The sequence below is a fragment of the Armigeres subalbatus genome, chromosome 3 (genome assembly GCF_024139115.2).
Source record: "Armigeres subalbatus isolate Guangzhou_Male chromosome 3, GZ_Asu_2, whole genome shotgun sequence".
NCBI lineage: Eukaryota > Metazoa > Arthropoda > Insecta > Diptera > Culicidae > Armigeres > Armigeres subalbatus.
The window spans coordinates 189,432,056-189,446,668 of record NC_085141.1 but is presented as its reverse complement, the minus strand read 5'-3'; the positions used below and the strand labels follow the sequence as shown (position 1 = coordinate 189,446,668).

Sequence of the window (14,613 nt, the reverse complement as noted above, 5' to 3'; positions counted from 1 at the left end):
TGTGCTGAGGCAGGAGTGTCATGGCGCGTCACCGCTATTGTCACCTCGAAGCGCAGCATAAGTCTGAGTATGGACTGCACATGCTAAGGTAAGAGTGTCGTAGCGTAGTATCGTTGATTGGTCCCTACATACCGCTATCGACACCTCGAGGCATGGCAGTGGAGTGTTAGAGTGAGTTGTGGAGTGTACCTGACTTCGGTAGGGTAGCGCGTGAGCTGCTTCGGCAGGGGAGTGAGTGATCTGGTTGTGCTGAGGCAGGAGTGTCATAGCGTGTCGCCGCCGCTATTGTCACCTCGAAGCGCAGCAGAAGTCTGAGTATGGACTGCACATGCTGAGGTAGGAGTGTCGTAGCGTAGTATCGTTGATTCGTCCCTACATACCGCTATCGACACCTCGAGGCATGGCAGTGGAGTGTTACAGTGAGCACCCGAATAAGGGTCACATGGAGCGAATGGTCTTTGGAGAAGCTGCTTCGGCGGCAGGGTAGCAGTGGGTTGTACCCACACACCTACAGTTGTGCACATGTGGTGCATGGGGAGTGTCCCTGCTTCGGCAGGGTAGCGCGTGGTCTGCTTCGGCAGTGGTGTGATTGATCTGCTCGTGCTGAGGCAGGAGTGTCGTAGCGTAATATCTGTAGGCCCAGGCAGTTACCGCTATCGGCACCTCGAAGCGCAGCAGAAGTCTGAGTATGGACTGCACATGCTGAGGTAGGAGTCGAGGTACCTTCTCGACACCTCGAGGCATGGCAGTGGAGTGTTAGAGTGAGCACCCGAAAAAGGGTCACATGGAGCGAATGGTCTTTGGAGAAGCTGCTTCGGCGGCAGGGTAGCAGTGGGTTGTACCCACACACCTACAGTTGTGCACATGTGGTGCATGGGGAGTGTCCCTGCTTCGGCAGGGTAGCGCGTGGTCTGCTTCGGCAGTGGTGTGATTGATCTGCTCGTGCTGAGGCAGGAGTGTCGTAGCGTAATATCTGTAGGCCCAGGCAGTTACCGCTATTGACACCTCGAGGCATGGCAGCGGAGCGCCCGGGAGAGCATCCAAGTAAGACTCAAATGGAGTGAATGGTGTGCGAGCACCCAAGTCAGTCTCGCGTGGGACGAGTGCCTGTGTGAGCGATAATGAGCGAGTACGCTTAGTACTGCCGTCCCCCCAGAAGTAGTACTGCGAGGTAGTTCCTGGGGGAAACGATGGTGGAGCCCAAGGGAGTTTAGTCGGTATTACCGGTATGGTCGAGTCCGACACTCCAGTACACTTCCGTGTGGTAGTTTGGCAACTACAATGCACGTGTACTGGGTTAGTGTGTAAATGCATTCTCCCTTGTAAAAAAAAAAAAAAAAAAAAAAAAAAGACTACCCTTGCTTGGAGGTTGTGTTGTGTTGTTGTGTGGTTGTGTAACGTGGTTGTAAACGGTAAAACGTTACTTCTGCTACCACACTACTACCTAGGTAGGCGGTCGACTAGGAGAAGTCCCCCATGGTGTGTGCGCACTTGTGAGTGCGCGTGCACCGTGGTGTGTGGACTTCTCCTTTTCGCCTAACTGCGTTTTCCCGGCCCAGTCCAGTCCAGCCCAGGACTCTAGTACTAACTGTCAGCCAGCCAGTCAGTCCAGTCAGTCAGTCCAGTCAGTCAGTCATTCAGTCAGTCAGTCAGTCAGTCAGTCAGCCAACTGCAAGTGTATGGGATCCATTCCGGAACTGGCGGTAGTGTCACGATAGGGCAAAGATGTCTAACGGTCTACTAGGTCGACTAGGAGAAGTCCCCCATGGTGTGTGCGCACTTGTGTGTGCGCGTGCACCGTGGTGTGCGGACTTCTCCTTTTCGCCTAACTGCGTTTTCCCGGCCAGTCCAGTCCAGCCCAGGACTCTAGTACTAACTGTCAGCCAGCCAGTCAGTCCAGTCAGTCAGTCCAGTCAGTCAGTCCAGTCAGTCAGTCAGTCAGTCAGTCAGCCAACTGCAAGTGTATGGGATCCATTCCGGAACTGGCGGTAGTGTCACGATAGGGCAAAGATGTCTAACGGTCTACTAGGTCGTCTAGGAGAAGTCCCCCATGGTGTGTGCGCACTTGTGTGTGCGCGTGCACCGTGGTGTGTGGACTTCTCCTTTTCGCGTAACTGCGTTTTTCCGGCCCAATCTAATCCATGCCAGGACTCTAATATTAACTGTCAGCCAGCCAGTCAGTCCAGTCAGTCAGTCCAGTCAGTCAGTCCAGTCAGTCAGTCAGTCCAGTCAGTCAGCCAGCCAGTCAGTCAGTCAGTCAGTCCAGTCAGTCAGTCAGTCAGTCATTCAGTCAGTCAGTCAGTCAGTCAGTCAGTCAGTCAGCCAGCCAGTCAGTCAGTCAGTCAGTCCAGTCAGTCAGTCAGTCAGTCATCCAGTCAGTCAGTCAGTCCAGTCCAGTCAGTCAGTCAGTCAGACAGTCAGTCAGTCAGTCAGTCAGTCAGTCAGTCAGTCAGTCAGTCAGTCAGTCAGAGGCAGTGCAGAGTGTACAGCACACAGAGTTTTGGCGTAGTCGCAGTCGCGAAACCGGAGCAACGCAGAGCGCCACCGGCCGGGGGTGACATCTGAAGGACCCGAAAACCCCTCTGCGGAGAACACGGCCGGTCGATGGAAAGTGTGTCCGCCATAGCACCAAAGCTAGGAAACACTGGTACTTGATCCGGCCGTGGTATCACACGTCAGACCGCAATTCCGTTCCGAATGGGGCACGTCGTTCGTCTTGGGCATGGTGGCGGGGTAGGCACAGGGCGAGCTGGCACACACTAGCACGGACGGCCGGGACGGCCATCAACCGTGGCGGTTGGTGTGGTGTGTGGCGTGTGTTGTGCGGCTCTCTCTCTCTCTCTCTCTCTCTCTCTCTCTCTCTCTCTGAGAGAGAGAGAGAGAGAGAGAGCGTACATGAATGTCATACGGCTACCACGGCTATGCGGGAAGGCTGGCGACCGTAGCAGGAAAATCTAGAGCTAATACATGCCAAATGCAGGGACACCTCGCGGAACCTGTGCAATTATTAGTCAAACCAATCGTCCTCCGTGACGCTGGAGTTGAAATCTGGATAATTTTGTTGATCGTATGGTCTCGCACCGACGACGGATCTTTCAAATATCTGCCCTATCAACTATTGATGGTAGTATAGAGGACTACCATGGTTGCAACGGGTAACGGGGAATCAGGGTTCGATTCCGGAGAGGGAGCCTGAGAAATGGCTACCACACGGGTGCTACTCCTAGTGATGGCAGTAGTAAAAGTCGTAACAAGGTTTCCGTAGGTGAACCTGCGGAAGGATCATTACTGGTACCCCCCACCGCCAAACAATGATGACGAGAGGAGCGAGCGAGCGAGCGAGTGTAGTGTTGTTGTCTGTGGCGTACACGGCGAGCCCCCACCACCAGTGGGCTCCGTCCGGCCACCGCAGAGAGGAACAACACAAACACAACAACCAAAAACCTGGTGCGTTACCCTGTTCTATGCTGTGTGTACTAGCCTTCCGTTGCTGCTGCTGCTGCTGCTGCCGCTGCGTCCATCTCGTCCATGTCGGTCCATGCGACATACGGAACCGGATCGTCAACGGCAACGGCAGCGGCCCCCTCCCACACACCGTCCGTCCGTGTGTGTGTGTGTGCGTATGTGTGTGTACTACTACTATTGCAAAAGAAACAAGAGAACAAACAAACCCTAGGCAGGGGATCACTCGGCTCGTGGATCGATGAAGACCGCAGCTAAATGCGCGTCAGAATGTGAACTGCAGGACACATGAACACCGACACGTTGAACGCATATTGCACACCGTACTACAGTACGATGTACACATTTTTGAGTGCCTATATTTATCCATTCAACTGTGCACGCCCCGCGTGTACGCGTAGTGACGTTTTCCTAACCGCCACCACCCCCGGTTGGTAGGACAGTAAAACGTTCAAGATAGTCAGACGCGGCGCCCAGTGTTCGCCGGCCGCCGCGGTTGATGAATACATCCCATATCATACGACCACATGTGTGTCGTTGTTGTTGTATTCCATCATCCCAGATGTAGATCCTCCTATGTAGGCCTCAAATAATGTGTGACTACCCCCTAAATTTAAGCATATTAATAAGGGGAGGAAAAGAAACTAACCAGGATTCCCTGAGTAGCTCCGAGCGAAACGGGAAGAGCTCAGCACGCAGGGGTGACGCACTGTTGCGCGTCCACCCGGTTCCGTGTACTGGAGCGTTCGTTATCTGCCGTAACCGGTCGCTGGTTCAAGTTCAACTAGAATGTGGCTTTTACTCCCAGAGAGGGTGATAGGCCCGTAGAGCGGCGCACCGACGGTAGAGGAGGGCCGATGCCCACGTAGCGTCTTTTCAACTCAGCGTTAAAAAAGACGTAGGTGTGCATCGAGAAAAATCTATAACGCAGCGTCGGTCGCAACGCCGATGCATATCTGCATTATTTGACCATCTTGGCCTAAGATCCTATATCCATACAAAAATAAACGAAAAAACAGGTGACGATTCAGTCTCAATTTCCACAACAAAAATTCTGAAAATTCAAAACAGTCCCGTGCGAAATACGGTGGAAAAACATTCTAATGAGTTTCTTCGACAAGTTCTTCCGCATCTTCACCAGAAATTCTTCAATAATTTCCAGTTTTTCGAATGTTTTAAAGACTGCACTTCAAAATGTTCAATCTCCAGTTAGCCTTGCGAGGATTGCCTATCTGGAGATAACGAGTTCGACTCTCATTCCTGTCTAGGATGTTTTCGGGTGGGAAACATTCTCGACACCCTAGGTATAGTGTATCCATCGTACTTGCTACAAAAGATATATAATCGTGCAATGGCTGACATATAAAAGCTTTCAATTTATAACTGAGGAAATGATATTAAATAGAATATACTAAGTGGAAAAGCAGACCAACTTCCAGTTGGAATATGGAGCCAGAGCCACACTTTGATATTTCCGTTGATTTTTTTTTAAATTTTGGAATTTTGAAATGAATATTTTTCGGAATACTTTGAGCGTCTTTGTGAATTCTATCACATTTTTTTTAAATTTTCCAAGTATTTTTTTTATTCGAGGCATTATTTAGAATTTCCACGGAAGAGTCTATGGATTATCTTCAAAAAATTCTTTGGATTTTCAAAGAATAAATCTTTAGAATTCTCAAGGTTCATGTTTTTTGAAATTGAACCAGAAATAATTTCAAAATTGTAGGTTCAGCTAAACATTGCTTTAGATCTTTACCATGCAAAGATGCACAGGAAACGATTTAGAAAGTTCAAGGAATTTTCACATCAGAAAATCTTTATAATTTTGATTTAATTTTTTAAGGAATTCCTACTGGAAATGTTTCAAAAGTACAACCTTTTTTCGATTTTCTACTGGAAAATCTTAGGAATTTCCATCGGAAATATTTTAATGAACGAAAAAAAATCCATTGGAAATTTAGAAGAATTTCCTTTGAAGATTCATTAAAGTTGCCCAGGATTTTGAAAAAAATCTTTAGAGATTCTGTAAAAAAGTAAGCCGGATTTTTTTTTCTAATTTATACTGGAAATTCTTCGGAATTTGATGTTTATTGGAATTTGGAATTGGAATTTTCATCGTAAATATGCATTTCGGATCCTTCTACGGATTCTTCTAGTTCCTCAAAATTTCTACCGAACATTTTTCGGAACTCTTCCACAGAATTTCGGAAAAAAATGTCGTTGAAATTCTAAAGATTTTCCGGGGAGACTCCGAAGAATTTCTTATCAATATTCCGAAGGGTTTCCCTTGCAACTCCAGAATAATTATTCTTGAAAATTAAGAAGATCTTGGAATTTAAAATTGATCCAAGCAATAAATGTAGGCAATAATTTAGGCTTAAGAAGCCTAGTTTTTATGATATTGAATAATTAGGATAATTGATCGAAAAAAATTAAAAATGCACCTAAATGTTATAAATACACAAAATTCTAGTAGTGCGTATGAAAAAAGTTATGACATAGAGAAGCTTGCATTTAAAAAATCAACATGAAATTCTAAATAAAATGCTTTTTAAATTCATAAAAGGGTCTTAGAACTAAGGAGATTCCTGCGATATGAAAAAAGCGGCAGTGTTCCAGAAAAAAAAACCCTCCAATTCCTAAAACAATCTAGGTTAAAAAATTGTGTTACAATAACGATTGAAATTGAATTCCAAAACAAATCTCAACCCTTTCAGGACGGATGGGTCATATATGCCCAGCGTTTTAGATTGTCTATAAAATCACAAAAGAGAGCTAGGCCACCATATGCTTCAGCATAATTGTTCATCTAGATATTAACTTTACAGAAAAAATATGGAAGCTCAAATTTGACTGACCATTAAAACTCAGATATACGAAACCTTTCGAAGATTTCGATTCTAAGAGCATGTAAATAAAGTTTAAATGTTTGAATCATTCTGAACAGATGGGTGGTCAGATAAGATGGCTCATCCAACGTTAAGCCAGTGATTAATATTCAGCAATACGAGATACTCAAGGTACTTCAAAATGCTCTCAAGTTCAGCCCACGAATCTACCAGATCAATCAAGACATTTGCAATGTTCTCATCATCGGTATATACCCAATCCGATGAAATAAGCATATGATCCTAGTTTCCATTAACATGAGATCCAAGAGACAAGGTACCCAAAATTATCTTGAGTTAACATCAAGTTGCACAATGACTATGAGGTTTGTTCGCAAACTGTTTTTGTAGGGCCTTAGAAGCACTGGGTTCATGGACTTGAATGATCAAGTTGTTCAAACATTACGACTTCCAGGACGTTTTGCATAACCTAAAAAGTCTGTAGTAGCTCGTATAAATAATAATTGAAGTCATATCAACCCTACTGGGATATTATATCATATATCATTCATAAGTTGGTTAATTGGATAAACCGAATGATCCGAACTCCAAAATAATAATTGGTCTATAATACATTCATTCCTCTATGAGTCGCTTATGAAAGGACCATTGACTGAAGCATATTCGAGATGTGGAATAGAAGTTCCTTGGAAAATTATTCCAAAGAACCATCAGAGTGACCGAGAAAATCTTTTTAGTACGGCATCATTGGCTTCCACGAGTCGATATCAAGATAAAATTTCAATGAAGAATTAGAAATTTTGAGAGATGAGCCAGCTCTGAATTGAAAATCTCTTTAGTACAGAAAAAATAAAAATTTTCCATAATAAAATAGGAAATTGCCAAGAAAGAACAATAATACACACAACAATAATAAATTAGCTTGTAAAAGCAAAAATTGCAATTATGAAATAAAAATTTTCCAAAAAAAAGAAATCAAAATGTTCAACGAAAAAATACAAAATTTTCATGAATAAATCAATATTAGCAAAACATTTCTACAGTAATGCTACTCAAAAGAAACAACAGTAGGAGGTTTTATTTGCAGTTCAGATGCTTCGATGAGGTTAATATCTTATAAATTTTCAGTACTTCCAGAGCTATGGAAGATCCCAAATACTCTAAGGAATCTATAGGGATATTCCGTGATGAACTTTATAGCTTTTGAAAAAAACTAATAAACAAATTTTTAAAAAAATAAAATATAGGGATATTTTGGAAAATTTCTAAACCATTATAAACTTTTCTCGAATTTCCACATTCTTTTGTATCCTCCTGATGCATTGAAGGTGTGCGAGTTCTAGATATCCTAATACCTGATACACATTACAACATGATAACATCATCAAAATATTCAATTTCCTGAAAATTTATAATTTCCATGCTGGATGTAGTTTGATTTTGAATCAGTTGAAATTGTCCATCTACAAAATTGATCGGATTAACCATATGTTTTAGTTACAAAAGGTTTTTTTTAATTTTTGTACTTGAAAAAAACCACGTGGTCATAGGGGGGGGAGAGGGTGTCTGCCAAATGACCAGTGGTCATAGGGGGGGGGGGAGGGTGTCTGCCAAATGACCACGATAAGCCACATGGGGGGGGGGGGGTTGAAAATCTTTAAAAATATGACCTCGTGGCTTCTGGATGGCCCCCTCCCTCCTTTGTCACACAGTTTGTATGAAACCTCTATTTTTTTATTTGAATCGTCACGCTGCTCGGAAAACCCTCTCCCCCATAAAAGAGTGACGTACTTTGTGGATGGCATCCTAGCTGTTTTTCAAATATAACTTATAGATATTTGCATTGGAACCGAATGCATAGGGTCTACAATAAATATAAGGTTGGTCATCAATACTAGTAATATAAAAAGATATATTCGTCTGAATTAGCTACACTTTATTGATATTTTAATCAGATTTCTATTAAAATGTTTCACAAACCAGTACTTGCACTGCTACAATAATATCAAAATTCGGTAGACTGAATAAGTTTCCATAAAATATTTCAAAAAATAAAACTACGACCACATTTAATGCTACTTAACTACGTACCTTAGGACAACAGAGTACAAGTTAATCAGATTGATTGTCCATAAGCATATGAAATTTATGAGATATAGATACACAGATGATAAATATTTCGACAGTAGTCGCACAAGGAATGGCAATATGCATGAAGTACCAAGGTCGTTGAATACTAATTCTAAAGTTTTACCCTACTGCTACGCCTAACTATATTCACGAGCAATACTCCTGTTTGAGCTGCCTCCGCAGAATTTTCCCGGACGCGTTTTTAGGAATGACGTCCAAGAAAGTAACCCCTCCATCGAGTTTTTTGTAGACAGCCACCTTTCCGGCGATGTACTTTTTCAGGTCATCTTCGGAAATATTGGCATTGCTCTTCTTCACGATAAATGCACGAGGAACTTCTCCGGAAAACGGATGCGGTTGACCGACGACGGCGGCATCCGCTACAGCAGGGTGGTCGCGTAGCAGCTCCTCCAACTCGGCAGGGGCAACTTGGAATCCTTTGACCTTGATCAATTCCTTCAGTCTGTCGGTGATGTAAAATTGGAAGTTCTCGTCGTAATGGGCAATGTCTCCGGTGCGTAGCCATCCACCCTCGGTGAGAATTTCGTCCGTAGCCTGTTTATTGTTGTGGTAACCCTTCATGATTTGCGGCCCCCGAACTAACAGCTCTCCGTTCTCGTTCGGCCCCAGAGCAGTGTTGGTCGGATCGTTTAGGGCAACGATTTTTGCCTGGGTGCTTACCGGAGGGGACCCAACGGAGGCATAGTTTTTGGAACCCATAGGACCGAGCATGACCACCGGAGATGTTTCCGTTAGTCCATAGCCTTGAGCGAACTGGATTTGCGGTGCTTTCGCCATCATTCGCTCTGCGTCGGGTGCTCCCATAGGTGCGGCACCCGAAAAGATATTGCGTATTGATAGCAGATGTTCGGGTTTCACCGTGTCGTTCCCACTCAAGTAGAGGACTGTAATACATTGAAATTAATTTTAATTGTCTAGTGTATTTAGATGGAAAGTATTTCTTACTGATTGGTGGCACCAGGTGAAGAACCGATCCTTTATGCTCAGTAAGGGAATTGATGAACGTTTCCGGTTTGAATGCTGGAAGCGTGACGAGCTTGCATCCTTGTTCCAGCTTGGAAGTCATAGTCACCGTTAGCCCATAGATGTGGAAGAAAGGTAGAACACACGGTAGAACGTCTTGGAAAGAGTCTGTTGTAGGTTCCACAACTGCACACAATCCAGTTGGGACTTTGAGCATTTCACTGTTGGACACGATGTTGGTATGGGTCAGCTGAACGCCCTTCGGCAAACCGGTGGTGCCTGATGAATACGGTAGGAACACAACATCATCGGGCTGCCGATTGTGGTGCTGCAGAGTGCTGAAGTGAACTCCTGTTAAAATGGAAGTGTTAAAAATTAGTTTGGTAAGTGGATGGTTTCTAGTAATTCATCTATCTATAGTGATCTACCTGTGGGATTGGATAGTTCAGCGAAATCGATCGCTCCAGCTGGAATACTTTCATCCTGGCTTGCGCGGACGCAAACGATTGGGATTTGTTTCTTCGCCAGCAGGGTGGCTTGCTGCAGAACAGCAAAGTTTGAGGCTGTTCCGAATACGATTTTGGTATCGCTGTCTATTAGTTGTCTGCTGATCTCGTCTGTGAATGAACAAAATAAGATTAGTTGTTCAATTTGTAATATGTACAAAACAAGTCTACAAGGCACATACAGATAGTATATATGCCCTATAGGGCAACAAGTCTACAAGGCACATACAGAATCTGGGAAACAAAATAGCTACTGGAGCTGATAGAGCACTTTTCTGACAAAAATAGTTTTAATGATGCCTAAATTACAAAATATTCAATTTCCTTATTCTATAATTAAATTGAGCTAAAGCCATACCAAAATCAAACAAATGTTCAACAAAGGTAAACATTCGGAACATTGCACAAATTGGCTGGTTAATTCCGCAAAGAGTGCGGTGAAAGCTCGATTGCAACAGTGATCGCTGTATTAGACAATGGTGAGTAGGCATCGGGGAAGGAGTGGTCCTTACAAGTACCAGTACTCACGTTTCCAAGGGTTTACTGATAGCAATGAACCGCCGGAAAAGTGTTACGTATTTAGGTGGTAGATGAAGTTAAACACTGCTGCAGACAGGACAAACCAACGTGGGTGAACTTCCTGGCGCCCGACAAATTGGAGGAAGCTGCAACAACTGGTGATATTCGCCGCCTTTACGTCTACGATATCTCAGGATGCCTGAGTCGAGCACGGATGAATCCGAGAATACCAGTGAACGACGCGAAAGGTTAGTTACTCACCGACGCAACTGATTAGCTGAAACGTTGGTTCGTGCACTTAGAGCAACTTCCTTAAGTATTGACGCCCGACTAACCATCAACATTTCGACATGAGCCGCCAAGGGTGCATTGCCCGCGTCAACTCCTAAGCCTCATCACTGCAGGAGATTGACGCTGCCATCCACCCAAAGCATGAAATCTAAGATGCTCAAAACTGACCCCATGTTATCTGCGCAAATGTTGTATCAATTATTCTGCGATATTTCCGCGATTTTCCCAACCAACTCGGTGCAGGGCATCCTAGCGAAGGTAGCGAAAATGAGGAGCTGACTGTGTGCGACAACTAGTAGGGCGACATGGTTCTGTGCATTGTTCTCAAAGTTCTTTCCAAAGTCATCCTGAATCTCAGACGACAAAATGCCGGATTCTGCCCCGAAAGTCCCATTTTGTCATACTCCGTATCATACTGGATTAATTCAACGAATTCCAAGATTTTTTTTTTATCTTTATTAACGTGATTTTTTTAAATGTATAAAGTTCATCACAAAGTTCCAAGAGTCCCTCTATTTGGTATTCATTGACTACGGAAAAGCATTCAATTGTCTGATCCACGAAAATCTGTTAAGCAGCCTTAGTCGTTCCGTATACAATCTTCGGCCTCATCAAAGAGCTTTTTCTGACCCAATCCAGTTAGTCACTGAAAAGAGGCAAGGACGAATTCTATCTCCGCTATTGTCCGGTAGCCGGGCAAGCAGTGGAGAAGGTCGAAAACTTTCAATATTTTGGCAGTCAGTTAGCGTTCGTACCTGATATATAAAATCTATACTTTGACTGCTAATTTTATCATGAAAATGTACGTCTAAGTTAGCATTTCCATATCATAGTTAATATGCGTTTAATTTCACGGAAAAGTAATACATGCATTTCAGTGCACAAAGTTTACATCAATACATGCTACTATTGATCGAAGGTACAGCAGCAGTGGCTTTACTCTACTGTGTCGTCTCCGATGGGGTCAAGTTGATCATGACAAGTAGTACGCAAATAGTAATAAAGAAAATGTAAAATAAAAATATCCAAATCAGTTAGATGCTGATGTCATACGTATTCGAAAACATAAAGTCAGTACTCGTCCGTAGTAACTCTTTCCGCACGCGTCGATAGTCACCCATATAACACTTTTTTGTAGGATTTGGCATTTTCCGAGTACAGTGAACTCGGCCTAACTCGATGTTCTGTAACTCGATATTTTCTCTTACTCGATGAAATTCAAAGTCCCCTGAATCTGGCATACTGCGTTCTCTCCGTAAGTCGATATCTCCCTTACTCGATATTCTCTAAGTTGAAGTAATTTACCAATGCATTTTCACCTCGCTAAAGGCTGCCTTACACCTCGGGAAAATTTTCCGCCGGATTTTGGTCCCCGTGCATTTTAAATGTGGCCGGGTTTTTGATTTTCCGTGCCTAAATCCAGAAAACATCGCATATGTAAAAATGCATGGGAAAAAAATCCGCGGACCAAATTCTCGAGGTGTGAGCTAGGCTACCTTAACTCGATGTCGTCAGAAACAGTTAACAGTTCTAACAATATAGTTAGAAGTTAGAAGTGAAAAGTGATAAGCGAGAAGTGAGAAATGAGAAGTTAGAAGTAAGAAGCGAGAAATGAGAAGTGAAAAGTGAAAAGATAGAAGTGAGAAGTGAGAAATAAGAAGTAAGAAGTAAGAAGTGAAAAGTGAAATATAAGAAGTGAAAAATTAGAAGTTAGATGTGATTACGGAGAAATGAGTAAGTAGTCAGAAGTGAGATATGAGAGGTAAAAAAAGTGAAAAATGAGAAGTAAAAATTAAACAGAATGAAGTGAGAAGTGAGAAATTCGAAGTGTGAAATGAAAGTGAGAAGTGACAAGTGCGAAGTAAGAAGTGGGAAGTGAGTAGTGAGAAGTGAGAAATGAGAAGAGAGAAATGTGAAGTGAGAAGTGAGTAGTGAGAAGTGAGAAGTGAGTAATGAGAAGTGAAAAGTGAGAAGTAAGAAGCAAAAAGCTGGAAGTTAGAAGCGAAAAGTGATAAGTGAGAAATTAGAGGTCAAAAGTGTAGGGGGGTCCCGTAGCGTAGTTGGCTACACGTTCGCCTAACAAGCGGATGGTCATGGGTTCGATTAACAGCCCCTCCCCAAAACCCTTGTCAGTCGCCGGATCCATAGCCCATACGCTGGCGTTTGGGGTACGCGCCTTACCGTCACGGCTGCCTGATGATGACTGACAACTTGTTCTTCTCGGAGGCATTCCTCCAACGTTACCCGGAATAAATGGCAACCGTACAATGTAACGATCATTGGATACACGACATGCACAAACGGACACAATGGACTCACGATGAGATGGACCGGCAACGACAACAATAATGGTAATGGAAATCTAAAAATAGATTCTGTGTGGATTCTGTACAGCAGAATACCACAGTAGATATCGGCACAGTAGCGGTTAAGAAACACAGAGTGCCTACCAAATAAAAGAAAGGAATAAAAAAATCAAAAGTGAGATATAGGAAGTTATAAGTGAGAAGAGAAAAGAGAGATATGAGAATTACAAAGTACGAAGTAAGAAGTGAGTAGTGTGAAGTAAGAAATGAGAAGTGAGAAGATAGAAGATAGAAGTGTAAAATTCGAGGCGCGAAGTGTGTAGTAAGAAGTGAAAAGTTAGAAGTTTGAAGTGCAGAGTGATAAGTGAGAAATGAGAAGTCTGAAGTGAAATATAAGAAGTTACAAGTGAGAAGTGAGAAATGAAAAGTCAAAAGTCAGAAGTGAGAAATTCGAAGGATGAAGTGAAAAGTGAGAAGTGCAAAGTAAGAAGTGAGAAGATAGTAGTGGGAAGTGAGCAATGAGAAGTTTGAAGTGATAAATTTGAAGTGTGAAGTAGTAGTGAGAAGTGAAAAGTTAGAAGTTAGAAGTGAAAAGTGATAGGTGAGAAATGAGAAGTCAGAAGTAAGATATAAGAAGTTATAAGTGAGAAAAGAGAAGTGAAAAATGAGAAGTGAAAAATGAGAAGTGCGAAGTGAGAAGTGAGATGTCTTGTATCTCTCCACTCACTTCTCACTACTCAACATCTCACTTCCCAATTATCGTCTCTCTTTTCTCACTCCTTGCTTCATTTTATCTACTCACATCCTACTTCTAACTTCGCAACTATCACTTCTAACTTTTTACCATTTACTTCTCATTTTACTTAGGTAGTAAGAAAGAGCGCCTAAAGGTTTCGCCAAAGGCGCTGTGAGTTCATTCTTCGGTTATGATCACACCGTACTTACGGGGAGAAACCAAATCTACGAAGAAATGTTAGATCCCAGCACTCAGCAGAACATTACAGCTTACTATTTGCGTGATTATGATCATAATGCAAGAATTTTTCTTCGATATTTTTGAGATTATTGATGTATAAGATCATCTGTTGGAGCTTCTCAATTATGCACAAACAAAATCTCTTTATTCAACTCTGCCTACGTATTGAAATATTCCAAAACTAGCTGGTCCATTGTAAAACCAATCTTTCGTTTGTCAACCCGCAATCATCGGAGGAACACAATGAATTGCCCGATACAAACGATAAGCGCTATTGAGTTAGTACACAGTGTGACAATTAATTCACTCATTGGGGTCATTTATCATCTTGTTATTCACAAGATCGCACTGTCTTTATACGTGCGATATCAACTTGTTTATGATAACGCTCGAACATTGTCCGTTTAAGAGGTACAATCGAGTCACCGTACACATTTCCCTGTTGGGTTATCTTATCGGTGGCGTTTGACCGTACGCCTTGCTTGCAATAGGCGCCCTGTATCAGTCCACTACAGCCTTTGATTGAGCCGTTCTAGTGTAGGTCGAATAGCTGATTCCAAATAATTATGCGATTTGCGTGGATTGGG

The 14,613-nt window shown here is 43.0% G+C and overlaps 1 protein-coding gene and 1 non-coding gene across 4 annotated transcripts in view; one reads left to right on the top strand and one right to left on the bottom strand.

Moving 5' to 3' along the window:
- The first annotated feature begins 3,668 nt into the window (after positions 1–3,668).
- Positions 3,669–3,820, top strand: LOC134228279 (5.8S ribosomal RNA). Its single transcript, XR_009983927.1, has one exon. It is a non-coding gene; the product is annotated as a 5.8S ribosomal RNA (ribosomal RNA).
- A 4,409-nt stretch (positions 3,821–8,229) lies between these two features.
- Positions 8,230–14,613, bottom strand: part of LOC134228013 (uncharacterized) — a 74,406-nt gene continuing 68,022 nt past the window's right edge. For all 3 annotated transcript variants that reach the window (XM_062709771.1, XM_062709770.1, XM_062709772.1), the window contains exons 4-6: positions 9,857–10,045; positions 9,411–9,779; positions 8,230–9,349 (exon numbers count right to left, since the gene is read on the bottom strand). In XM_062709771.1, coding sequence (XP_062565755.1) covers positions 8,592–9,349; positions 9,411–9,779; positions 9,857–10,045 — 1,316 coding nt within the window. In that variant the 3' untranslated portion in view covers positions 8,230–8,591. The remainder of the gene's footprint in view (positions 9,350–9,410; positions 9,780–9,856; positions 10,046–14,613) is intronic.